This window comes from Ictidomys tridecemlineatus, chromosome 5 (assembly GCF_052094955.1).
Source record: "Ictidomys tridecemlineatus isolate mIctTri1 chromosome 5, mIctTri1.hap1, whole genome shotgun sequence".
Taxonomy (NCBI): Eukaryota; Metazoa; Chordata; class Mammalia; order Rodentia; family Sciuridae; genus Ictidomys; species Ictidomys tridecemlineatus.
Window position 1 is genome coordinate 150,859,754 of NC_135481.1, and position 19,494 is coordinate 150,879,247.

Consider the following 19,494-nt stretch of genomic DNA (forward strand, 5'->3'; position numbering starts at 1 on the left):
CTTTCAAGTTTTCTAGAAATAAGTACTCATCTTTGACTATGGCTCTCATTAATGTACCTCTAAATAGCAACTTCTTTTTCCCTTTTTTAATTGATTCTTTTTAGCTACACGTCAATAGAATTTATTTTGACATAATTATAAAAACATGCAATATAATTTGTTCTAATTCAGTCCCCAGCACTTCTCCTTCCCATCCCTTCCTCCTACCCCTTGTTCCCTTCCCTTTATTCTACTGATCTTTCTGCTATTTTAGTTTTTTTTTTTTCATTCGTGTCTTATGGATGTACATGTTGGTGAGATTCACTGTGGTATATGTATGTAGGAATGTGAGGTCAGTTTATTCTACTGTCTTTGGGGAGATAAAAATTAGAAGAAAGATCAATGGAATGACTACTTTTAATACCTGTGTTCTGAAAAAGATGTTTTGGTTATGTGTGAGCCAACATGAGGTTTTTATTGGTGGTGCCCTATTGGAACCAACAACAAAACAAAACCAACAAAAAAAAACCCAACAACCAACCTTCGTTCGCTTAAAAGACTTCATTGAGCCATTCTGTATGCAAGGCGTGCTCTTTCCAATGTAGAAGGGGTTGTGGAAAAGCGTCCGATCCTTTGCTGTGAACTGAAGAGACCAGTCCCAAACTGAGGGGAATTTTAAGCCCTTTTCATCACCCAATTGGATATTTTTGCTTATAGCGAATTCCTGCAAAGTAAAACATTTGAACATGTGTGAAAGGATGCACAGCTAAAGATTTTCTCATTTCAGCTCCTTTCTTTTGATGAGCCCTCATCATTACGCAAGTGAAAGGTTCTGAACTAGAGCATCCAAAACCCCCAGAACAGTACTTGTTGCCCTGTAAGCAAATGCAGCAGACTCTTCATCGAGCTCCCAGCCTTCAAACCAGGAAGACAATAAGGATGTTAATAAGAGAAGATACCATAAAAAGTCTTAGAATGTGCCAAAGCCCCCACTTTGGAATGATGAAGCCTGGTGATCTGGTTTTCACCACAATAAATGGAGGCAACCTAAGGCCATGGGGTGACATCCAGGCCCTCACTGTGGAAGAGGGCATAGGGCTCCTCTGGATGGCAGCCTCCAGAAAACTCAAACTAAGCATTCACCTTTAACAGTGTGGAGAAAGGACCCTCATCTTAACTAACGCAGGCTACCTCAAGTTTATGCATAACAGTTCCCTGGAGGAAATAATACCTAATACTGAGTTTGTAGGAAAGATTGATTTTTATTTTCTGTTCTATATATTTCAATATTTTCCAAATTTGCTACAAAACAAAAATAAGTTTTTTTTAATAAATTAGTAAAAATGCAAAGAATAAATATTTTTAAAAGTACAGCAATTAGGAGACTGTGGCTGTGTCACAGCTAGGCATATTCTTTACTGCAATGATGGCTTAGAATCATCAAAAAATGGTTACCTATGAAATGGCAGTGCATTTTTAAGAAGCTTTAGAAAATATTTTTATTTCAAATAATTAAAAATTCATTAAGCAAATGTACCTAAAAGGTTTTTTTAAGTTATTTGAAATTTTGTCCTATATATGGATGGATAAAAACAACCCATCTTCTTTAAATTGTTGAAATCAAGTAAAACAGAAGCCTCAAATTCCTTAGCAAAGTATATAAAAAACAATCATTTTTTTTAAAATATGAAAACTGAAAATATGTATCTCCAAGGAAAATCAGATTTTCCACAAACAGCTCCTGACCACTAATGTCCAAGGTGGCCTCAGAATGGAAAAAACAGGAACTACCATTGGCTTATGGCAAACGTGTAGAAGGGGAAGACTACAGCAGTTATGTTAGTTCCCAGGAAGGATTCCTGATAGTATGTGTCTGAGAAACAACTTCTGAAATAGCCAAATTAAATAAATAAATAAATAAATAAAGCACTAGGACATGAAACAGAAAGCAGATGCAATACTATAAAAACTCTACCTTTTATTTCTAATAAAGATCTATTTGTCAGTAAATCTTGACATATCCAGAATCTAGTCAAGTAGATGGGATAAGCAACAGTATCTCTGGGCCCAAGTTCTTCACTCAGGAGTCCACCCAAAGCAATGCCATGTCATCAGGACCCCAAAGCCAATGTCCTCTCATTGGACATTTTAGTCAAATATGGTGGTAGGCATCCTGGTCCCTTGTCCCTTTCCCAAGCTCCCACTGTGTGTCTGTGTGCATGGGTGAACAGCTGTGTGCACAGGGCAGCAAAGGAAAAGGTGGAGAGAGCCAAGGGGCAAGCAGAGCCCAGGAAAGGATGAGCTCTCAGTCAGAAAGGCACAAAAATGATGACAGTGTGTAATAAATGAAAGCAAGGAACTGGAAGAACATTATCTTAGGAATAAGTAAGCTTTACCAACTTTACATAGCTCTCTTCATCACTGGTTCTCAGTTCAGTTTTTGGAAAGGTTCAATCCTTTTAAGAAAGCAGGTTTATATAAATTTCCTTCCCAAGGTATTCAATCTAAAACACAGAGAGGACTGAGTTTCTCTGAGCCCTGAGCTCCCCAAGAATGGCAATGCTGGGCCAGCCTTACCTCCTTACCTTCTGTGTTCTAAGAACTGGCTTCCATGCCTGAGATGAGACCAGCCTCCACTCTCCCTCACAGAACCCATTTTCTGCCTCTATAATCAAACCCCACATTCAGTCCCTTTCTTTGGGATGCTCCTCATTAATGAAATTCTCCCTACTGTGAGTACTAATACTCCATTTTGTCTTTCATACATACAATCCAGAAAAACTCCTCTCTCTCCAGAATAATTTACAAAATATTTCACAATTTACAAAACATTTTCATCTTGTACAATGAGGCCCAAAACATGACTATTAGATCGATGGATCTACGTTACAGATGATGAACCGGGCTCACAGGTTTAATCCTGAGCGAACTGGAGGCTTAGAATTTTTCTAGACCAGGACCTTAATACTGAGGCTGAAGACCCCAGGGGTCACTGTGATGAAAATCCCCTTCTCATATAGTTTCCCTCATGCTTATATGGGCCGCCCTTTGATTTCTCTCCCTGGTCACTGCACTATTTATGGGTGAGACTTGTTGGCTCACAGGAAGGTAGATACAACTGTGTTCAGAAGGTTTCTACACACATCAAGAGGAGAAAATTTCTAGTTTGGCACGAGATTCTCCTTAATACTGATTCTGACTGTAGGTCAATAAACTATTATCATATAGTTATAACCATACCTAAAAGTAAAATGCCACGTGACAGAAGAGACTCTGAGAACACATGGTTAAGGGAATGCCCAGAGTTTCAATCTACTGCTGTACCTACACTTCATTTCTTTTCTTTAGAACTCGGGATTTAACTCAGGGACACTTTGCCACTGAGCTATATCCCCAGTCATTTCATTTTTATCAAGACAGGGCCTCTCTAAATTATTTTTCAGGCCTTGATAATTTACCCAAGCTGGCCTTAAACTTACAATCCTCCTGCTTCAGACTTCCAAGTAACTGGGATTACAGGTATGTGCCACCATATCCGGCCTCTATACTTCATCTCCAAACCTCCTGCTCCTTGACTCTCAAAGAGAAATGATCTTACAGGGCACACCTTTTATTCACTGAAATAATGTCTTCAGACAACACCATTTTTATTAACCAACCCAAATGTGAAAATATAAATCCCAAAGCACAACACATAAGGTGGTTAAAGTAATTTACATTCTTGATCAGTGGACTGGAAAACGATGGAAGTGAGTTAGGCAGTGAATCCTGAACTCCTCAAAACACAGTAAGAAGGCAGCACAGGAAAAGCAGAATTGAGAGGGCTTTTAAGAGAAAGTAGCTCACAAAGTAGTCCTTTGTTTAAAAAGTGAAAACTAAATCAATAGATGGGTAGACATACAAACAATATGAAAAAAGGAAGGAAACAAACCATCCCAAACAGCCCATAATGCTTCAACAATTGACTTCATTGATACCACAGTGGAGGAGATGTCAGAGAAAGAATTTGGAAAGCTCATAGTGAAAATGTTTTATGAAGTAGAAGAAGATGTAAGGAGTAAAATCAGAGAAAATACAGCAAGTGAAAGATCACATCAATAAAGAGATAGAGATTCTGAAAAAGAACCAAACAGAAATCCTTAAAATGAAAGAATCAGGGCTGGGGATGTGGCTCAAGCGGTAGCGCGCTCGCCTGGCATGTGTGCAGCCCGGGTTCGATTCTCAGCACCACATACAAACAAAGATGTTGTGTCTGCCAATAACTAAAGCATAATGAAGCTTGGGTAAATTATCAGCATAATGAAGCTTCATAATTGAATATGAAATAAAAATTAGACAGATAGAAGCTAAAAAATTCATAACTAGAAAGTCTGCACTACAAAACATACCAAATGTTTCATGAAGAAGAAATGAAAAATTTTTAAAAAAGGATAGGGAGGAGTTAAACTAGAATAATGATCTATTAAAGGAGACTCAAGTTCAATTTTTAAACATTAGAAATAAATCCAAATGGCAGGAAATAAAAATCTTGTCTCAATAACAGTAATGTAAACAGTCTAAACTCTTCAATCAAAAGAAACAGGCTGGCAAACTGGGTTAAAAAAAAGGACCCAACACCATGCAAAAGATTCACCTCATAAGAAAATACATCCACAGACTGGAGGTGAAAGGATGGGGAAAAAACATACCATTTATGTGGGATTCATAAACAAACAGAGCTAGCTATTCCCATATCAGATAAAGTGGACTTTAAGCCAAGATTGATCAGAAGAGACAAAGAAGATCACTTTATACTGCTTAAGATAATCATACATCAATAAAATATAATGATCATAAATATTTATGTCCCAAACAATAGAACGTCTATGCAATCAAACAAACTCAATATTAAGAATCAAATGGACCACAGTATAATAATACTGAGTGACTTTAATATACCTCTCTCATTAGTGGATAGATCACTTAAACATAAACTAAGTGAAGATTCTACAGAACTAAAAACATAATAATATGGACCCAACCGACATCTATAGAATACTTCATCCATTAATGACTGAATTTACTTTCTTCTCATCAGGACATGGAACATTTTCTAAAATAGACCATATTTTAGGACACAAACCAAATTTTAGCAAATACAAAATAGATAATATGTGGGATTCTATCAGATCACAATGGAATGAAATTAGAAATCAACAATATGATAAAAAAATAGAAAGCACTCTAACACCTGGAGATTAAAATAATACAATTTTGAATGATGAATGGATACCAGAAAAAATTAGGAGAAAAATTTAAAAAATTCTTAGAAATAAATGAGAATAGTGATACAACATATCAAAAGCTCAGGAACAATATGAGAGCAGTCCTAAAAGGAAAGCTGATAGCACCAAGCTCACACATTAAAAAAATAGAAAGATACCCAAGTAACTAATCTAACACTACATCTCAAGGGCCTTGAAAAAGAACAAACCAACACCAAAATCAGTAGCAGACAGAAAATAATTAAAATCAGAGCCAAAATCAATGAAATTGAGATTTAAGAAATACAAAATATCAACAAAACAGAGTTGGATTTTTGAAAGGATAAACAAAATTGATAAACCTTTAGCCAAACTAACAAAAGAAAGTGGGGAAAAACTCAACTTATCAAAATCTAAAATGTAAAATGAAATATCATCATAGACACTTCTGTGATCCAGAGTATCATCAGAAACTATTTTAAAAATTTATACTCCAATAAGCTAAAGAATCTTGAAGATACTAACAAAGTCCTAGAGACATAACCAACCAAAACTGAACTATGAGAATATAGAAAGCTTAAACAGATCAATTTCATTGAGGATATATAAAGAACTCAAAAACTTAACAACAAAAAAATAAATAACCCAATCAAATAAGTGGGCAAAGGAACTAAATAGACATTTCTGAAAACACCAAAATACAAATATTCAACAAATATATGAAAAATGTTCAATATCTCCGCCAATTAGGGAAAATAAAAATTAAAACAATGTACACTGAGATTTGAGGATGTAGAAAAAAGGGTACACTCATACCTTGTTGGTAGGATTGCAAATTAGTGCAGTCACTCTGGAAAGCATTATGGAGATTCCTTAAAAAACTAGGAATGAAGTACCGTATGACCCAGCTATCCCACTCCTCAGTATATATCCAAAAGATGTAAAATCAACATACTACTGTGACACAGACTCATCAATGTTTATAATGGCACAATTCACAATAGCTAAGCAAAGGCACCAACCTAGATGCCCTTCTACAGTTGAATGGATAAAGAAAATGTGGAATATATACACAATGGAGTCTTTCTCTGCCATAAAGAAAAATGAGTTTATAGCATTTATCAGTAAATGAATGGAACTGGAGACTATCATGCTAAGTGAAATACTCCAGTCCCCAAAAGTCAAATGTCAAATATTTTCTCTGATATGTAGAAACTAATCCAAAATAAGAGTAGAGGGATTAAAAAAAAAAAAGATTAGTGGAGTAGACAAAGGGGAATGAAGAGAAGAGAGGAGGAATGAGATAGGGAGAGTAGAATGAATCTAACCTAACATTCTATGTACATATATGAATGTACCACAGTGAATCTCACCATCATATACACCCATCAGACACTAATTTAAACAAACAAACAAACAAAGTAAAGAGCAGAAAGATCAGTTGGGTAGAGGGAAGAGGATGCAGAGTGGGGGAAATGATGGGGTACTGGGGACTGAATTAGAACAAATAATAATCCATGCTTTTATAATTATGTCAAAATGAATCCTATTGTCATATATAACTAAAAGGAACACATGAAATTTTTAAGAAAGTAATCATATTCTTTTTTTTTAAAGAGAGAGAGAATTTTTTAATATTTATTTTTTTTTTTTAGTTTTCGGCAGACATTTGTTTGTTTGTCGTGCTGAGGATTGAACCTGGGCCGCACGCATGCCAGGCGAGCGTGCTACCGCTTGAGCCACATCCCCAGCCCCAAAGTAATCATATTCTTAAATTCGTTTATTATGAATTAGAGAAAACACAAAATGTTCATTTATAAAAAATAATTTTCAAAAGCAATTTTAAAAAAGCAATTAAAAATAACTTTCTAGGGTTTTGTCTTTAATGCATTCAAAAATTTCAGCTTGAAAGAGTAATATTTTAAAAATATGCTGTTAATTATAGTTCAATTACATTTCAAAGTTGTAAGTAACAAAAAGACAAAAAAACACATAGCTTCAGCCACCATGTCACTTACTGTGCTTTGCTTCACCCGTTGGTGAGGAGAGTTGAACAGGAAGGTGCCAAACAGTGAAATCCGGGTACTGTCACAAAGCACTGCTAAGTAAGTCTCAGAAAACTCAAAGGCTGCCGGGTATTGTTCTAACAGTTGCCATGTTGCATCCAAGAAGAGCAAAAATAAAGGAGACTGGCAAATACAGACAATGAGATTATTTAATGATGTTCACATTAATTTCCAAATTATTTCTGTTATTAAGGGATTAATAAGAAAACAGCTAAGTCTAAAACATTTGGCTCCTACGTTCAGTCAAGACAGTGTGAACAGAACAAACGTATCTATGTCAAACCTAAGAAATGTGTTTGATCATGATAAACATCATAACCTTTATTTGCCTGTTAAGTATAAGCTAAAGTGGAAAAGCAAACAGATGAGCAGGTTGCCACTGCATGAATGGGGAAGAGCAAAATATGTGTTTAAGCATGTCTTGGAAACAGTTCTTTAGAACATAGAACACTCTACCAAATTCTGTAACTAATTTTTTATTTCACCTTCTGGGCTCAGCATTCAGAAAACTTCCCCAAATTTCAGAAAACAGTTTGGTATCAGGCTCTAGGCCACATGGTATGCGGCCCAGGGCAGCCACTGCCAACATCTCTTATACCTGTGTTCCCACAGGTTAAATAGTCCTCTCTGAAACACCCTGTAAAAACTGACCTCCCTGTCTGGCCCATAAGATACTGTAGGGCCTTCCACAGCCTAATTATGGGTTCAAGGCAGCCACTACCCCACAGATGTTACAAGGATGCCCTCCCCCAAAAAACTCAAGTTCTTAACTCATGCACCTCATTTTAAGGAAATGTGACCTTCCAAAAGTGATTTTCATTTACTTACATAGTTATTATAAACTCTTATTAGACATTTGTTACCTCTTTTTCTGATCTCTTCAAATGGTTGCATCTGTCTAGGAACTGAAATCCTGCCATGACCCATTCCTTCTGTATCAGACTCTGAAATCCAGTAATTGTCCTAAAATATGGATCCAGCATCACTTGCACAAGAGAAGCTATAAGACAGCTTAAGTCTCTTCCCTCTTCCTCTGTCAATAAAATGGAAAGAAAATGATTACAACAAACAGAAATGGTGAAGGGAAGTAGAGATAAACTAGATAATTCAGTATTCTAGGCAAAGGTTATCTTCAAAATAATCTATGTAGGGAAATTATACTGGATTCTAGCAAGTATAAAACATTGTAGACTTTTAGATAAATTAGTGTTTTAAAATGGACCATAGAGCTAAATGTAAGAGCTAAAACTATAAAAATTCTATATAGGAGGAAACACAGAACAATTCATATATAAATTTTTTTATATATGAATATTTGCCAAATAATAACAGCTAATCCCTCAACGTCCTTACATTTCAAGGGTTTACTATAAAAAAATCCTCATAGATCCATTCTACTACTGTCAAAGATATTAAGTATAATCCATTCTACTACTGTCAAAGATATTAAGTATAATGTAATCTTCCTACTACAACTCCACATGGTAATGATTCAGAGGTAAATGGGGAAGAGGGACTGTTCACTATTATTGGAAAAGGTAACAAATATTTCCTTCCTGTCTCATTTTCAGTGAGACTAGATTACCCTGATATTAAAGCCAGTCAAAGAAATGAGAAAACTATCAACCAAAATCCTTTATAATTACAGATGTAAAAATTACCAACAAAATGTTAATAAATTACTCCAGAAATCCAAGGACTTATCCCAAGAATGGAAGGCTTGTTTAACATCTGCCAATCAAATTAATATATCCTATGAATAAAGGGCAACAATATGATCATTTCATTAGATGCAGGAAAAGCATCTGACATGATTCTACATTCATTCCTGATAAAAACTCTTAGCAAACTAGGAATAGAGGGAATTTCTTCAATCTGATCAAAACCCTACAATAGCAGTCTCAATAGTAAAACCCCTGATGCTTTCCCCTATGACTGGGAATAAGATAAGGATGTCTGCTTTTGATACTTCTATAGTACTTTGTACTGGAGGTTCTAGCCAGAGCAATTAGGCAAGAAAAAGAAATAAAAGGCACACAAATCATGAAGGATATAAAAACTGTATTTGCCAACAAGATTCAATATATAAAAAAATCCTAAGGAAGCTGCAAAGTAATACTAGAACTAATATATGAATTCAGTAAGATCACAAAAATTCTATACACAGTAACAATCTGAATACACAATAAATCTGAAAAGGAAGTTAAGAAAACGATAATCACAGCCATTAAAAATACTTGAAATTTAATAAACAAAAGACTTGTATAATAAAATCAATAAAATATTGCTGATAAAATGAAAGAAGACCTAAATAAACACAGACATTTACCTCACAGATTGGCAGATTCAATATGATGGCATTCTTACTAAACTGATCTATAGGTTCAACACATTCCTATATCAACATCCCAAGAGAATTTTTTTGTTTTTTTCTGAGTCTGAAAGTTATATAGAAATACAAAAAAAAAACAAAATAAAACAAAACAAAAAAACCAAGCCAAAACAATTTCAAAAGCAAAGTTGGAATACTCACGTCTCAATTTCAAAATTTACTATACAAGTATACAGTACTCAGTGTGGTACTGGTACTGGCAAAAGAAATGACAAAGATCAATAGAATAAAATAGAGTCCAAAAATAAACCTTAGTATTTATAGTCAATGATTTTTGATAAATGTATGAAGGCAATTTAATAGAGATAGGACATTTTTCAACAAATGGTGCTGGATATTTTAATATCCCCATATGTAAAAGAAATGAATTTATACTCTTCCCTCAGAACACATGCAAAAATTCATTCAAAATGGACCATATAGCTAAATGTAAGAGCTAAAACTATAAAAATTCTATATAAGAGGAAACGTAGAGAAAAAATATTCATGACTTGCATTAGAAAAATATTTATTAGATATGACATCAAAAACATGATCCAAGAAGGAAAAAAAATGGATAAAAAGTACTTCACCAAATTTTAAAATTAGTGCTTCAAAAGATATTAGGAAAATATTTGAAAGTCATAGAGTAGGAGAAAATATTGTCAAAATCACAATACTACCAAAAGCACTATACAACAGATTTAAGGCAATTCCTATTAAGGTTTTGATATGTTCTTCATAGATATAGAAAAGGCATCATGAAATTCATTTGGAAAAATAGGAGGTCCTGAATAGCCAAAGCAATCTTCAGCAAGAGTGATGCAGGAGGCATCACAAAAATGGCATGATATTGACACCAAAACAGACATGAAGACCAATGGTACAGAATAGAAGACAGAGACAAAGGCACCATAAACATACATTGAAAGAAAAGACAGCCTCTTCAGCAAATGATCCTGGGAAAACTGAAAATCCATATGTAATAGAAAGAAATGAGACGACTCTCACCCTGTACGAAACTCAACTCTAAGTGATCAAGGACCTAGGTTTTAGACTGGAGACCCCATTCCTACTAGAAGAAAATCTAGGCCCAAATCTCCATCATGTCAGTTTAGAAACTGAATTCCTCAACAAGACCCCAAAAGCACAAGAAGTAAAATCAAGAATCAATAAATGGGATTGTATCAAAGTAAAAAGCTTCTTACAAAAAAAGTAAACAATCAAGAACATGGAGAGAACCTATAGAATGGGAGAAAATCTTTGCCACCTGCACCTCAGATAGAGCATTAATCTCCAGGATATATAAAGAACTCAAAAAACTTAATACCAACAAAACAAACAAACAAATAACCCAATCAATAAATGGGCAAAGAAACTGAACAGACACTTCACAGAAGAGAAATTACAAATAGTTAACAAATATTATGAAAAAATATTAAACATCTCTAGCAATTAAAAAAATGCAAATTAAAATTACAGTAAGTTTTCATCTCACTCTAGTCAGAATGGCAATTATCAAAAATATAATTACAATAAATGTTGGCAGGGATGTGGGAGAAATTTCGTACACTGCTGGTGGGACTAAAAATTGGTGCAACAACTATGGGAAGCAGTATAGTGAAAACTTGGAATGGGAGTCTTATTAAGGAAGTTGGAGCCTAAACCCACATGATGAAGACTAGGGTCTACTTTTTCTTCTATTAGACACAGAGTCTCTGGTCTAATTCCTAGGTCCTTGATCCACTTTGAGTTTTGTGCATGGTGAGAGATAGGGGTTTAATTTCATTTTGTTGCATATGGATTTCCAGTTTTCCCAGCACTATTTGTTGAAGATGCTATCTTTTCTCCACTGCATGTTTTTGGCACCTTTGTCTAACATAAGATAATTGTAATTATGTTGGTTTGTTTCTGTCTCCTCTACTCTGTACCATTGGTCTACCAGTATGTTTTGGTGCCAATACCATGCTGTTTTTGTTACTATTGCTCTGTAATATAGTTTAAGGTCTTGTATGGTGATGCCACTTGCTTCACTCTTCCTGCTAAGGACTGTGTAAGCTATTCTGCGTCTTTTATTTTTCCAGATGAATTTCATGATTGCTTTTTCTATTTCTATGAGGAATGCTATTGGGATGTTGATTGGAATTGCATTAAATCTGTATAATGCTTTTGGTAGTATGGTCATTTTGATAATATTAATTCTGCCTATCCAAGAGCCAAGGTAGCAAGAATTAAAACCAAGAATCAATAAATGGGATGGAATCAAACTAAAAAGTTTCTTTTCAGCAAAAGAAACAATCTGTGAGGTAAACAGAGAGCCTACATCCCGGGAGCAAATTTTTACCCCTCACACATCAGATACAGTACTAATCTCTGGGGTATATAAAGAACTCAAAAAGCTAAGCATCAAAAAAACAAAAACAAAAACAAAACAAAAAAACCAAATAACCCAATCAACAAATGGGCCAAGGACCTGAACAGATACTTCTCTGAAGAGGATACACAATCAATCAACAAATATATGAAAAAATATTCATCATTTCTAGCAATCAGAGAAATGAAAATCAAAACTACTCTAAGATATCATCTCACTCCAGTCAAAATGGCAGCTATTATGAAGATAAACAACAATAAGCATTGGCGAGGATGTGGGGAAAAGGTACACTGATACATTGCTGGTGGGACTGCAAATTGGTGCAGCCAATATGGAAAGCAGTATGGAGATTCCTTGGAAAGCTGGGAATGGAACCACCATTTGACCCAACTATCCCTCTCCTCGGTTTATACTCAAAAGACTTAAAAACAGCATACTACAGGGACAGAGCCACATCAATGTTTATAGAAGCACAATTCACAATAGCTAAACTGTGGAGCCAACCTAGATGCCCTTCAGTGGATGAACGGATAAAAAAAAAAATGTGGCATATATACACTATGGAATTTTACTCAGCAATAAAAGAGAATAAAATCATGGCATTTGCAGGTAAATGGATGGTGTTGGAGAAGATAATGCTAAGTGAAGTTAGTCAATCCCAAAAAAATAAATGCCGAATGTTTTGTCTGATATAAGGAGGCAGATTCATATTGGGGTAGGGAGGGGGAGCATGGGAGGAATAGATGAATTCTAGATAGGGCAGAGGGGTGGGAGGAAAAGGGAGGTGGCAGGGGATTAGCAAGGATGGTAGAATGTGATGGACATCATTATCCAAAGTACATGTATGAAGACACAAATTGGTGTCAACATACTTTATATACAACCAGAGATATGAAAAATTGTACTGTATACATGTAATAAGAATTGTAATGCATTCCACTGTCATTTATTTTCTTAAAAAAATCAATTAAAAAAAAGAAAAAGAAAACTTGGAATGGAACCATCATTTGACCCAGCTATCCCACTCCTTGGTTTATATCCAAAGGACTTAAAATCAGCATATTATAGGGACGTGGACACATCAATGTTCAAGGCAGCTCAACACACAATAGGTAAACTATTGAATCAATCTAGGTTCCCTTAAATAAATGAATGGATAAAGAAAATGTGGTACATACACACAATGTAATATTACTCAGGCTTAAAGAATAATAAAATTATGGCACTTTCCAGTAAATGGATGAAACTGTAAGCTATCATGCTAAGTGAAATAACCAATCCCTTAAAACACCAAAAGCTGAATGTTCTCTGTGATATGCTGATGCTAACTCACAATAGGCAGTGGGGAGGGAGGAGTGCAGGTTCACTGGATTGGACAGGGGGTAGTGGGGGGGAGGGGCAATGGGAATGGGAAAGACAGTAGAATGTATTAGACATAAATTTCCTATGTTCATATATGAATATATGACACATCACATACAACCACAAGAATGGGAAATTATACTCCATGTATGTGTGATGTATCAAAACACATTCTACGGTCATGTATAACTAAAAAGAAAAAAACTTTAAAAATCACATTTAAAAAAAAGATAGCTAAAAGTGATGTAATTTACTTGACGATGAACTATCAATCACCAAAGCTGACTGGCATGGTGTTTCAAGAATTATTTAAATTACCTTGTAGTATTATAGAGAGATGTTTGCTTTCTAGCATGTACACAAGTTCTGCTGAATGTTTAAGAAAAGCCCTGAAAAGAGAAAGGGAAAAATACTGTTAAATATCAACATTCCACCACAAATACATTTTAAAAGTGCATGAAATCAAGTAAAACTCAACTTTCATTGTATACATTTATATTCTCAATGTTTATGAATTTCTTTGGTATATATATGATTCTTCAGAGTATATATTATGATTTTTGTATTGGGAAAATCATTAACCCTTTATAAAAAGGAAGGGATTATTTATATAACATTCATGAGAAGGAAGTAGAGACCCAACTGTAACAGGGGCAGCACAAAGAAGCCCTGTGGTGATGGAATAGTTCTGTACCTTGACTATAGTAGTAGTTCTGTGAATCTATACATGTGACAAGATTGCACAGAAGTACATGTGCATGCACACCCCCCCCCACACAGAACATTCATAAACTGGTGAAATCAATGTTGATTTCATAGTTTTCATTCTATATTTCAGTTATTTAACATGTTACTACTGGGGGATGCAGGTGAAAAATGCATAGTTCTCTCTACCACTTTTGCACCTTCTGTGAGTCTACAATTATTTCAAAATAAAATGTTAAAATAAAAAAGGAGGAAGAAGTTGGCAAACCTGACATATTCTAACCACCGAGTATTTTCTAGTGAAGACAGCCATTTCTCTTCAGTTTCTTCGAAAGGCTCTGTAATACATATGGCAGGTATATGTAAGTGTGTATACACATACACACAAACACATTTTTAGGCTTTTAAAAGTTATTTTTACATGATTGTTAATCAGAGTTAAGAGATAAAACAGCATAGTTTCTAATACTAAAAGTTGGCTTTAAGAAAATATCATGCATTTTTACTTTAGTAAACATGTAAGACAATTCTATTAAAAAGCAAAACAAAGCATTCCCTGAATCCCTATCTTTTACTCTTTGGCTCTTTCAGGGAAATATGAGTCTGACTCTCTCCTGAGAGTTTGTGATTCCCAGTCTTCCTGGTCAGCTCCCACCTCTACTTAGGTACTCCAGAACTGTGCAAATAGCTGTCCAGGCCCCACCTCACAGCTTCCTTACTGCAGAGTTCTGTCCTCCCCTGCTGTCTTTCTCTGTACATGGACCTGGGGGCTGACCAGTATAGGCATGAGAGGGCACCTTTACTGCCCCACCCAGGGTGTGGATAATCATTCAAGGTACTGTGTTTTTAAAATACCTTGCCCCTGAAAAGCTCTCCTTGGAGGACAGTGCCCACACACATTCCAGACCTACTACAAGACCACCTCTCCTGATTCTCAAGTAATACAGGGGCTCTCTCAAGGAGAAACTGTTTTTGCTAAATATACCTTAATGTGACTTCCACAGGGCACCCTCTAACCACTTAAGAGTTTGCTCAGAGATAAGAACTCTGAGGCCATACTTACAACATGGCTTTAATGGAGACCCATATTAAGTCACCATCTCAAAATGTATGTAACTATATGCATTAAAATCTGTAAGGTAATACAGTACTCTACTTAGCAAATGCTTTTGTAAAGATATTCTATTATAACTTTCATGATTTGGAGGAGATTTAACAGGTTCATTTTTTTTCTCCAAAATAGAAAGCAGTGTAAAACTTCATTTTCTGGGGGTTGGCAGTCTCATACAATAAAATGTAAATTGAAAAAAATATAGTCTTCTTAAATATATCTATTTCTATGTTTTTAAGAAACATCACCTCTCCTGACAGTTCTCATATAATTCTTCATTCCTCTAGTCATTATATTACATCTATAGACAAAATAAAAAGGAAATTACCATTAACACATAGTTGCTTAAGTTTTACAAATGCCGCCTGTATTTCTTGAATATTAGGCAAGATCTTATCCAAATCTGATTTGTAAACATCACTTCTTTGTGGATGACTTTTAGTTATTGCATTACAAATCCTAATAAAGACAAATTCTTTAGTTAATAATCAGTAATTTCTTCAACTTGTATTTATTGAGTACTTTAAATCAAAGCATTATCCTAATAGCTGGAAATAGAGATATAAACAAGATGGGCTAGGTCTCTACCCTCATGGAGATAACATTCTGGTTGGTGATAAGGTAAATAATGGAAAAATAACAGGCTATGGTTAATGCTCTGGAAGATGCAATCAAGTAACTACAGACTATGTTATACAGTCAGCAAAAGGTTCCTCTGTGAAAACGATACTGAAGCTGAACTCTCATGATGAGTGACACAAAACTCTAGGGGAAAGTATTGTAGGCAGAAGGATAGTGCAAAGGCCCTGTGGAGGAAAACAAGTGTATCTGTTACAGAAACCTTTCTTCTGAAGGAAAAAATGTGCAGATGATTGGACAACAAAGAGAATCTGTACTATTTATAAAGAATAGGATTGCTAAAAAACCCAGAGTACTAAAATAATACTTAGTCTAAGAAATTAAATAATTAAAATGGTCACTGCTTATAAGATTTTCTAATTAACTCTCATCCAGTAGTGCTGCAATCTTTCTTTCAATGGCAAAATTCCTAACTGAGCATTTAAGTAGTATGTGTTAGTGAAAATAAAACTTGAAGTATATATAACCGAAGGGTCAGTGAATTCTAATAGGATAAAGATAAAAGTAAAATCCATCTAACATGATTAAGATAAATTAAAATAAGGATTAATGTGAATGGTTGTACTTTTTTAGAAAACTGAAGGGTCATTTCAAGATAACTTGACAGCTACTTGCTTTGGTAAATGTGACTTTCAACTTTTGACTGTTGAAAAAACCCTAAGATCAGGCTGTTCCAAAAACAAACTGTGACATTTGGATGTTCTATAAGTCTGTTTTCTAAGATCTGTTCATTTTTTCCTCATTTACTCAACAAGAAATTTAATAAATATTGGGATAACTATATAATGGTACATAACACAGACACATTCACCATAGGGTCTACAGTCTAGTGAGAAAAGATCAGGAATCAAACTGTAATACACAACACGTAGTATGACAGAATCAAGTGTGATGAAAAAAAGTTCAAGGGCTCTAGAACATGCAGAACTGAGTCCTGATCTCATTTTGGACATGGAGAAGGTTTATCTTTTTAAAAAAATTTTTAAATTTGTTTTAATTAGTTACACATGACAGTAGAATGCATTTATGCACTTTGATATACATAGATGGAATATAATTTCTCATTTTCTGAGTGTATGTTACAGAATCATATTGGTCATGTAGTTACATATATACATACAGTATAAATGTCTGTTTCATTCTACTATTTTTCCTATCCCCACATCCCCTTCCCCTTCCCTCCCTTCCCCTACCATCACTTTCCTCTACCTAATATAAGATAATGCTATTCTCCCCTAGTGTGCCCCCCGCACCCCGCTGCCTAATTATGAATTAGCATCCGCATATTAGAGAACACAGTTTTTGGTTTTGTGGGATTGGAGAAGGTTTATGTTAAGGAGGAGAATCTGAACTGAGAAAGAAGGAGCAAGTACCAAGTGGATGGAGTGAAGTATACTCACAGAAAAGCATAAAGAAGGTGGCACAGGAAGAAGAAAGAGCAATGGAAAATGCCAGGAAAGCAAAAAGACTAGGATACATCCAGGTAGCTAGGGCCCTGGAGGAGAGGGGACCCAGAAGGAAGAAATCATAGATAAGGCATAAGGATAGGGCAAAGCTACAGTAGAAGCACATGGGCTTATAAGAATTCTGAAAAGTGAAGTGACAAAATCTGATGAGGGACTGGAGATGGGGAAGGAAAGGAAAGAGGAAGACATTAAAGCTAATCCCTTGGTTTCTGAGAGCAGGCTGGGGGAGGCATGATGGCCATATTGTTGAGTCTGGTTTTTGGACATAATGAGTTTAAAGGGCCTTAGAGATCTCCATATGAAAGATGTCAAATTAGACTGGAGATATAAATATGGTGATCATTAAAGCCACAAACTGAGTGATCTTCATTAGGAAGAGAACTTAGAGTATGAGGAGGAAGTGGCCTTAGACTTTATATGATGTCTAGAGAAGGAAAAGGATGGGCCTGCAGAGGACACAGAGTGGTGGCCAGGAAAGGGGCAGCGGGACATTGGAAAGCAGCAGCAGTTGAGAATGTAAGGGCATTATAGAGTGAGAATTATTAAGAGTGTGCCCACTGCAATGAGGATATCTGAGAAATGCCTTCTACTTCAGTAATACAGAGGTTACTGCTCACTAGCAGACGCTGTCAAACTTGTTTTAAAATATTTCCAAAAGTTTCAAAACCACTGTCTTAGGTATCATGACATCACAGACCTAAAGAAAACACACTGCACCATAAGGAAAGTTTGATTTATTCTGAACTGTGTCAACTGGAAATCAAGTACTCTGAAAGTTGTTAAAGGCAATATTATTGCAAAATGCCAATGAAATAAGGTACAAAGGTGTTTTATAAACCAAAGAATTAAATTATATTGACTATAACTTTTAATTTTAATATATTCATATTTTTTACAAAATGGCAATTCTTATATAGAATATATGATGGTAACTAATAAGACCATGCCAACTATTTGCAATTAGTAAGAGACTTACTACACCTATTTATGACAAGTAAAACTTCCTAAAATATCAAAGATCAACTGTCAATTACCTCTGGTCAATTTTCCTCTGCTGCAACACATCTTTGATAAGGGCCATTCGCACAAGAGCACTGCCATTTGAGTGGCTCCAACACCAGAGCTACAAGAGAGACAGAATCTGTACTTCACTGGGTAGAAACAATGGATATCAGCATCAATCACATCCAACAGAAAGCACTTACTGGCATCCTTCTTCCAACAAAAGAATGGGAAAAGATTTTCAGATCTTGGTCTGCTAAAGAACTTGGCACTACAAAGTATTCTGGAAGGCTGGAGAGGAAAAAAAAAAAAAGAGAGAGAGAGATCATACATGAGTCCTGTACTCAAGACAGAACAATGGACTGTGGAGAACTCATCTATAATTAAACAAATTTATCCCTACTAAATGTGTATTCCACTTAATAGCCATGTTGGTGAGGGGCACTGACGATCCTGCACTTCTCAGTCTGTAATTTGTGAAGTAGTCAATTCTCACAAATTTAAAATTTACAGCATGAGAAAAATTCTTTAAAATGAAATATTTTCCAGAAGACTAATCAAACACACGCTAGACTACTAATCAAACATGCACTCTCTTGAAAGGCTATGGGTAAGAAAATGCCAGGTGAACAAAACAAACCCCATAAATCTACCAAGAAATTTTAGCTACTGTTCTCTTATTTTCATCATCTATCCTATTCATCCCTTTAAAGCACTGTCAGATTCTAGGATACAGACCAAACAACAATTACTAGTGGGTGTGCTCACTGCAACCTCAAAAACAACAACAACAACAAAAACCCTCCTTTTTTTCTTCATTCTGCCTGGAAGATGGACAGAGGCAGGTTATTTAGGCCCTATAATATGCTTCTTACATGTATACCAGGACAGAATGGCCACACAGGTCAAATTCAAGAGGAAGTGGAAGACAACAGCTACATGCCCCAACATACATTCCCCAGATCTGTACACTTAAAAGTTCCCAAAGTTCCCAGTACTGGATCAACCAGTAATAACAGGGTAGCACATGTTAAGGTAATTATGTGCATGAACCACTGAGGATATCAATGATCTTAAAACATTCCAAAACTTTCACCAGTACTAAATGATATTAGACAAATTAAAAAAAAATTCCTGGTCACTTATGAAGGATTCTAGTGAACTAGCTCACTATTC

General features: G+C 35.3%; 1 protein-coding gene across 5 annotated transcripts in view; it reads right to left on the minus strand.

Annotated features, from left to right (window-relative positions):
- The window catches only part of Mtmr10 (myotubularin related protein 10), a 51,938-nt gene that overhangs the window by 3,748 nt on the left and 28,696 nt on the right, over window positions 1–19,494 (minus strand). For all 5 annotated transcript variants that reach the window (XM_005320060.5, XM_078051297.1, XM_040275935.2 and 2 more), the window contains 8 exons: window positions 18,522–18,609; window positions 18,351–18,439; window positions 15,540–15,670; window positions 14,369–14,438; window positions 13,714–13,784; window positions 8,152–8,321; window positions 7,241–7,411; window positions 521–703 (listed from right to left, as the gene is read on the minus strand). In XM_005320060.5, the coding sequence (XP_005320117.2) occupies window positions 521–703; window positions 7,241–7,411; window positions 8,152–8,321; window positions 13,714–13,784; window positions 14,369–14,438; window positions 15,540–15,670; window positions 18,351–18,439; window positions 18,522–18,609 (973 nt within the window). The remainder of the gene's footprint in view (window positions 1–520; window positions 704–7,240; window positions 7,412–8,151; window positions 8,322–13,713; window positions 13,785–14,368; window positions 14,439–15,539; window positions 15,671–18,350; window positions 18,440–18,521; window positions 18,610–19,494) is intronic.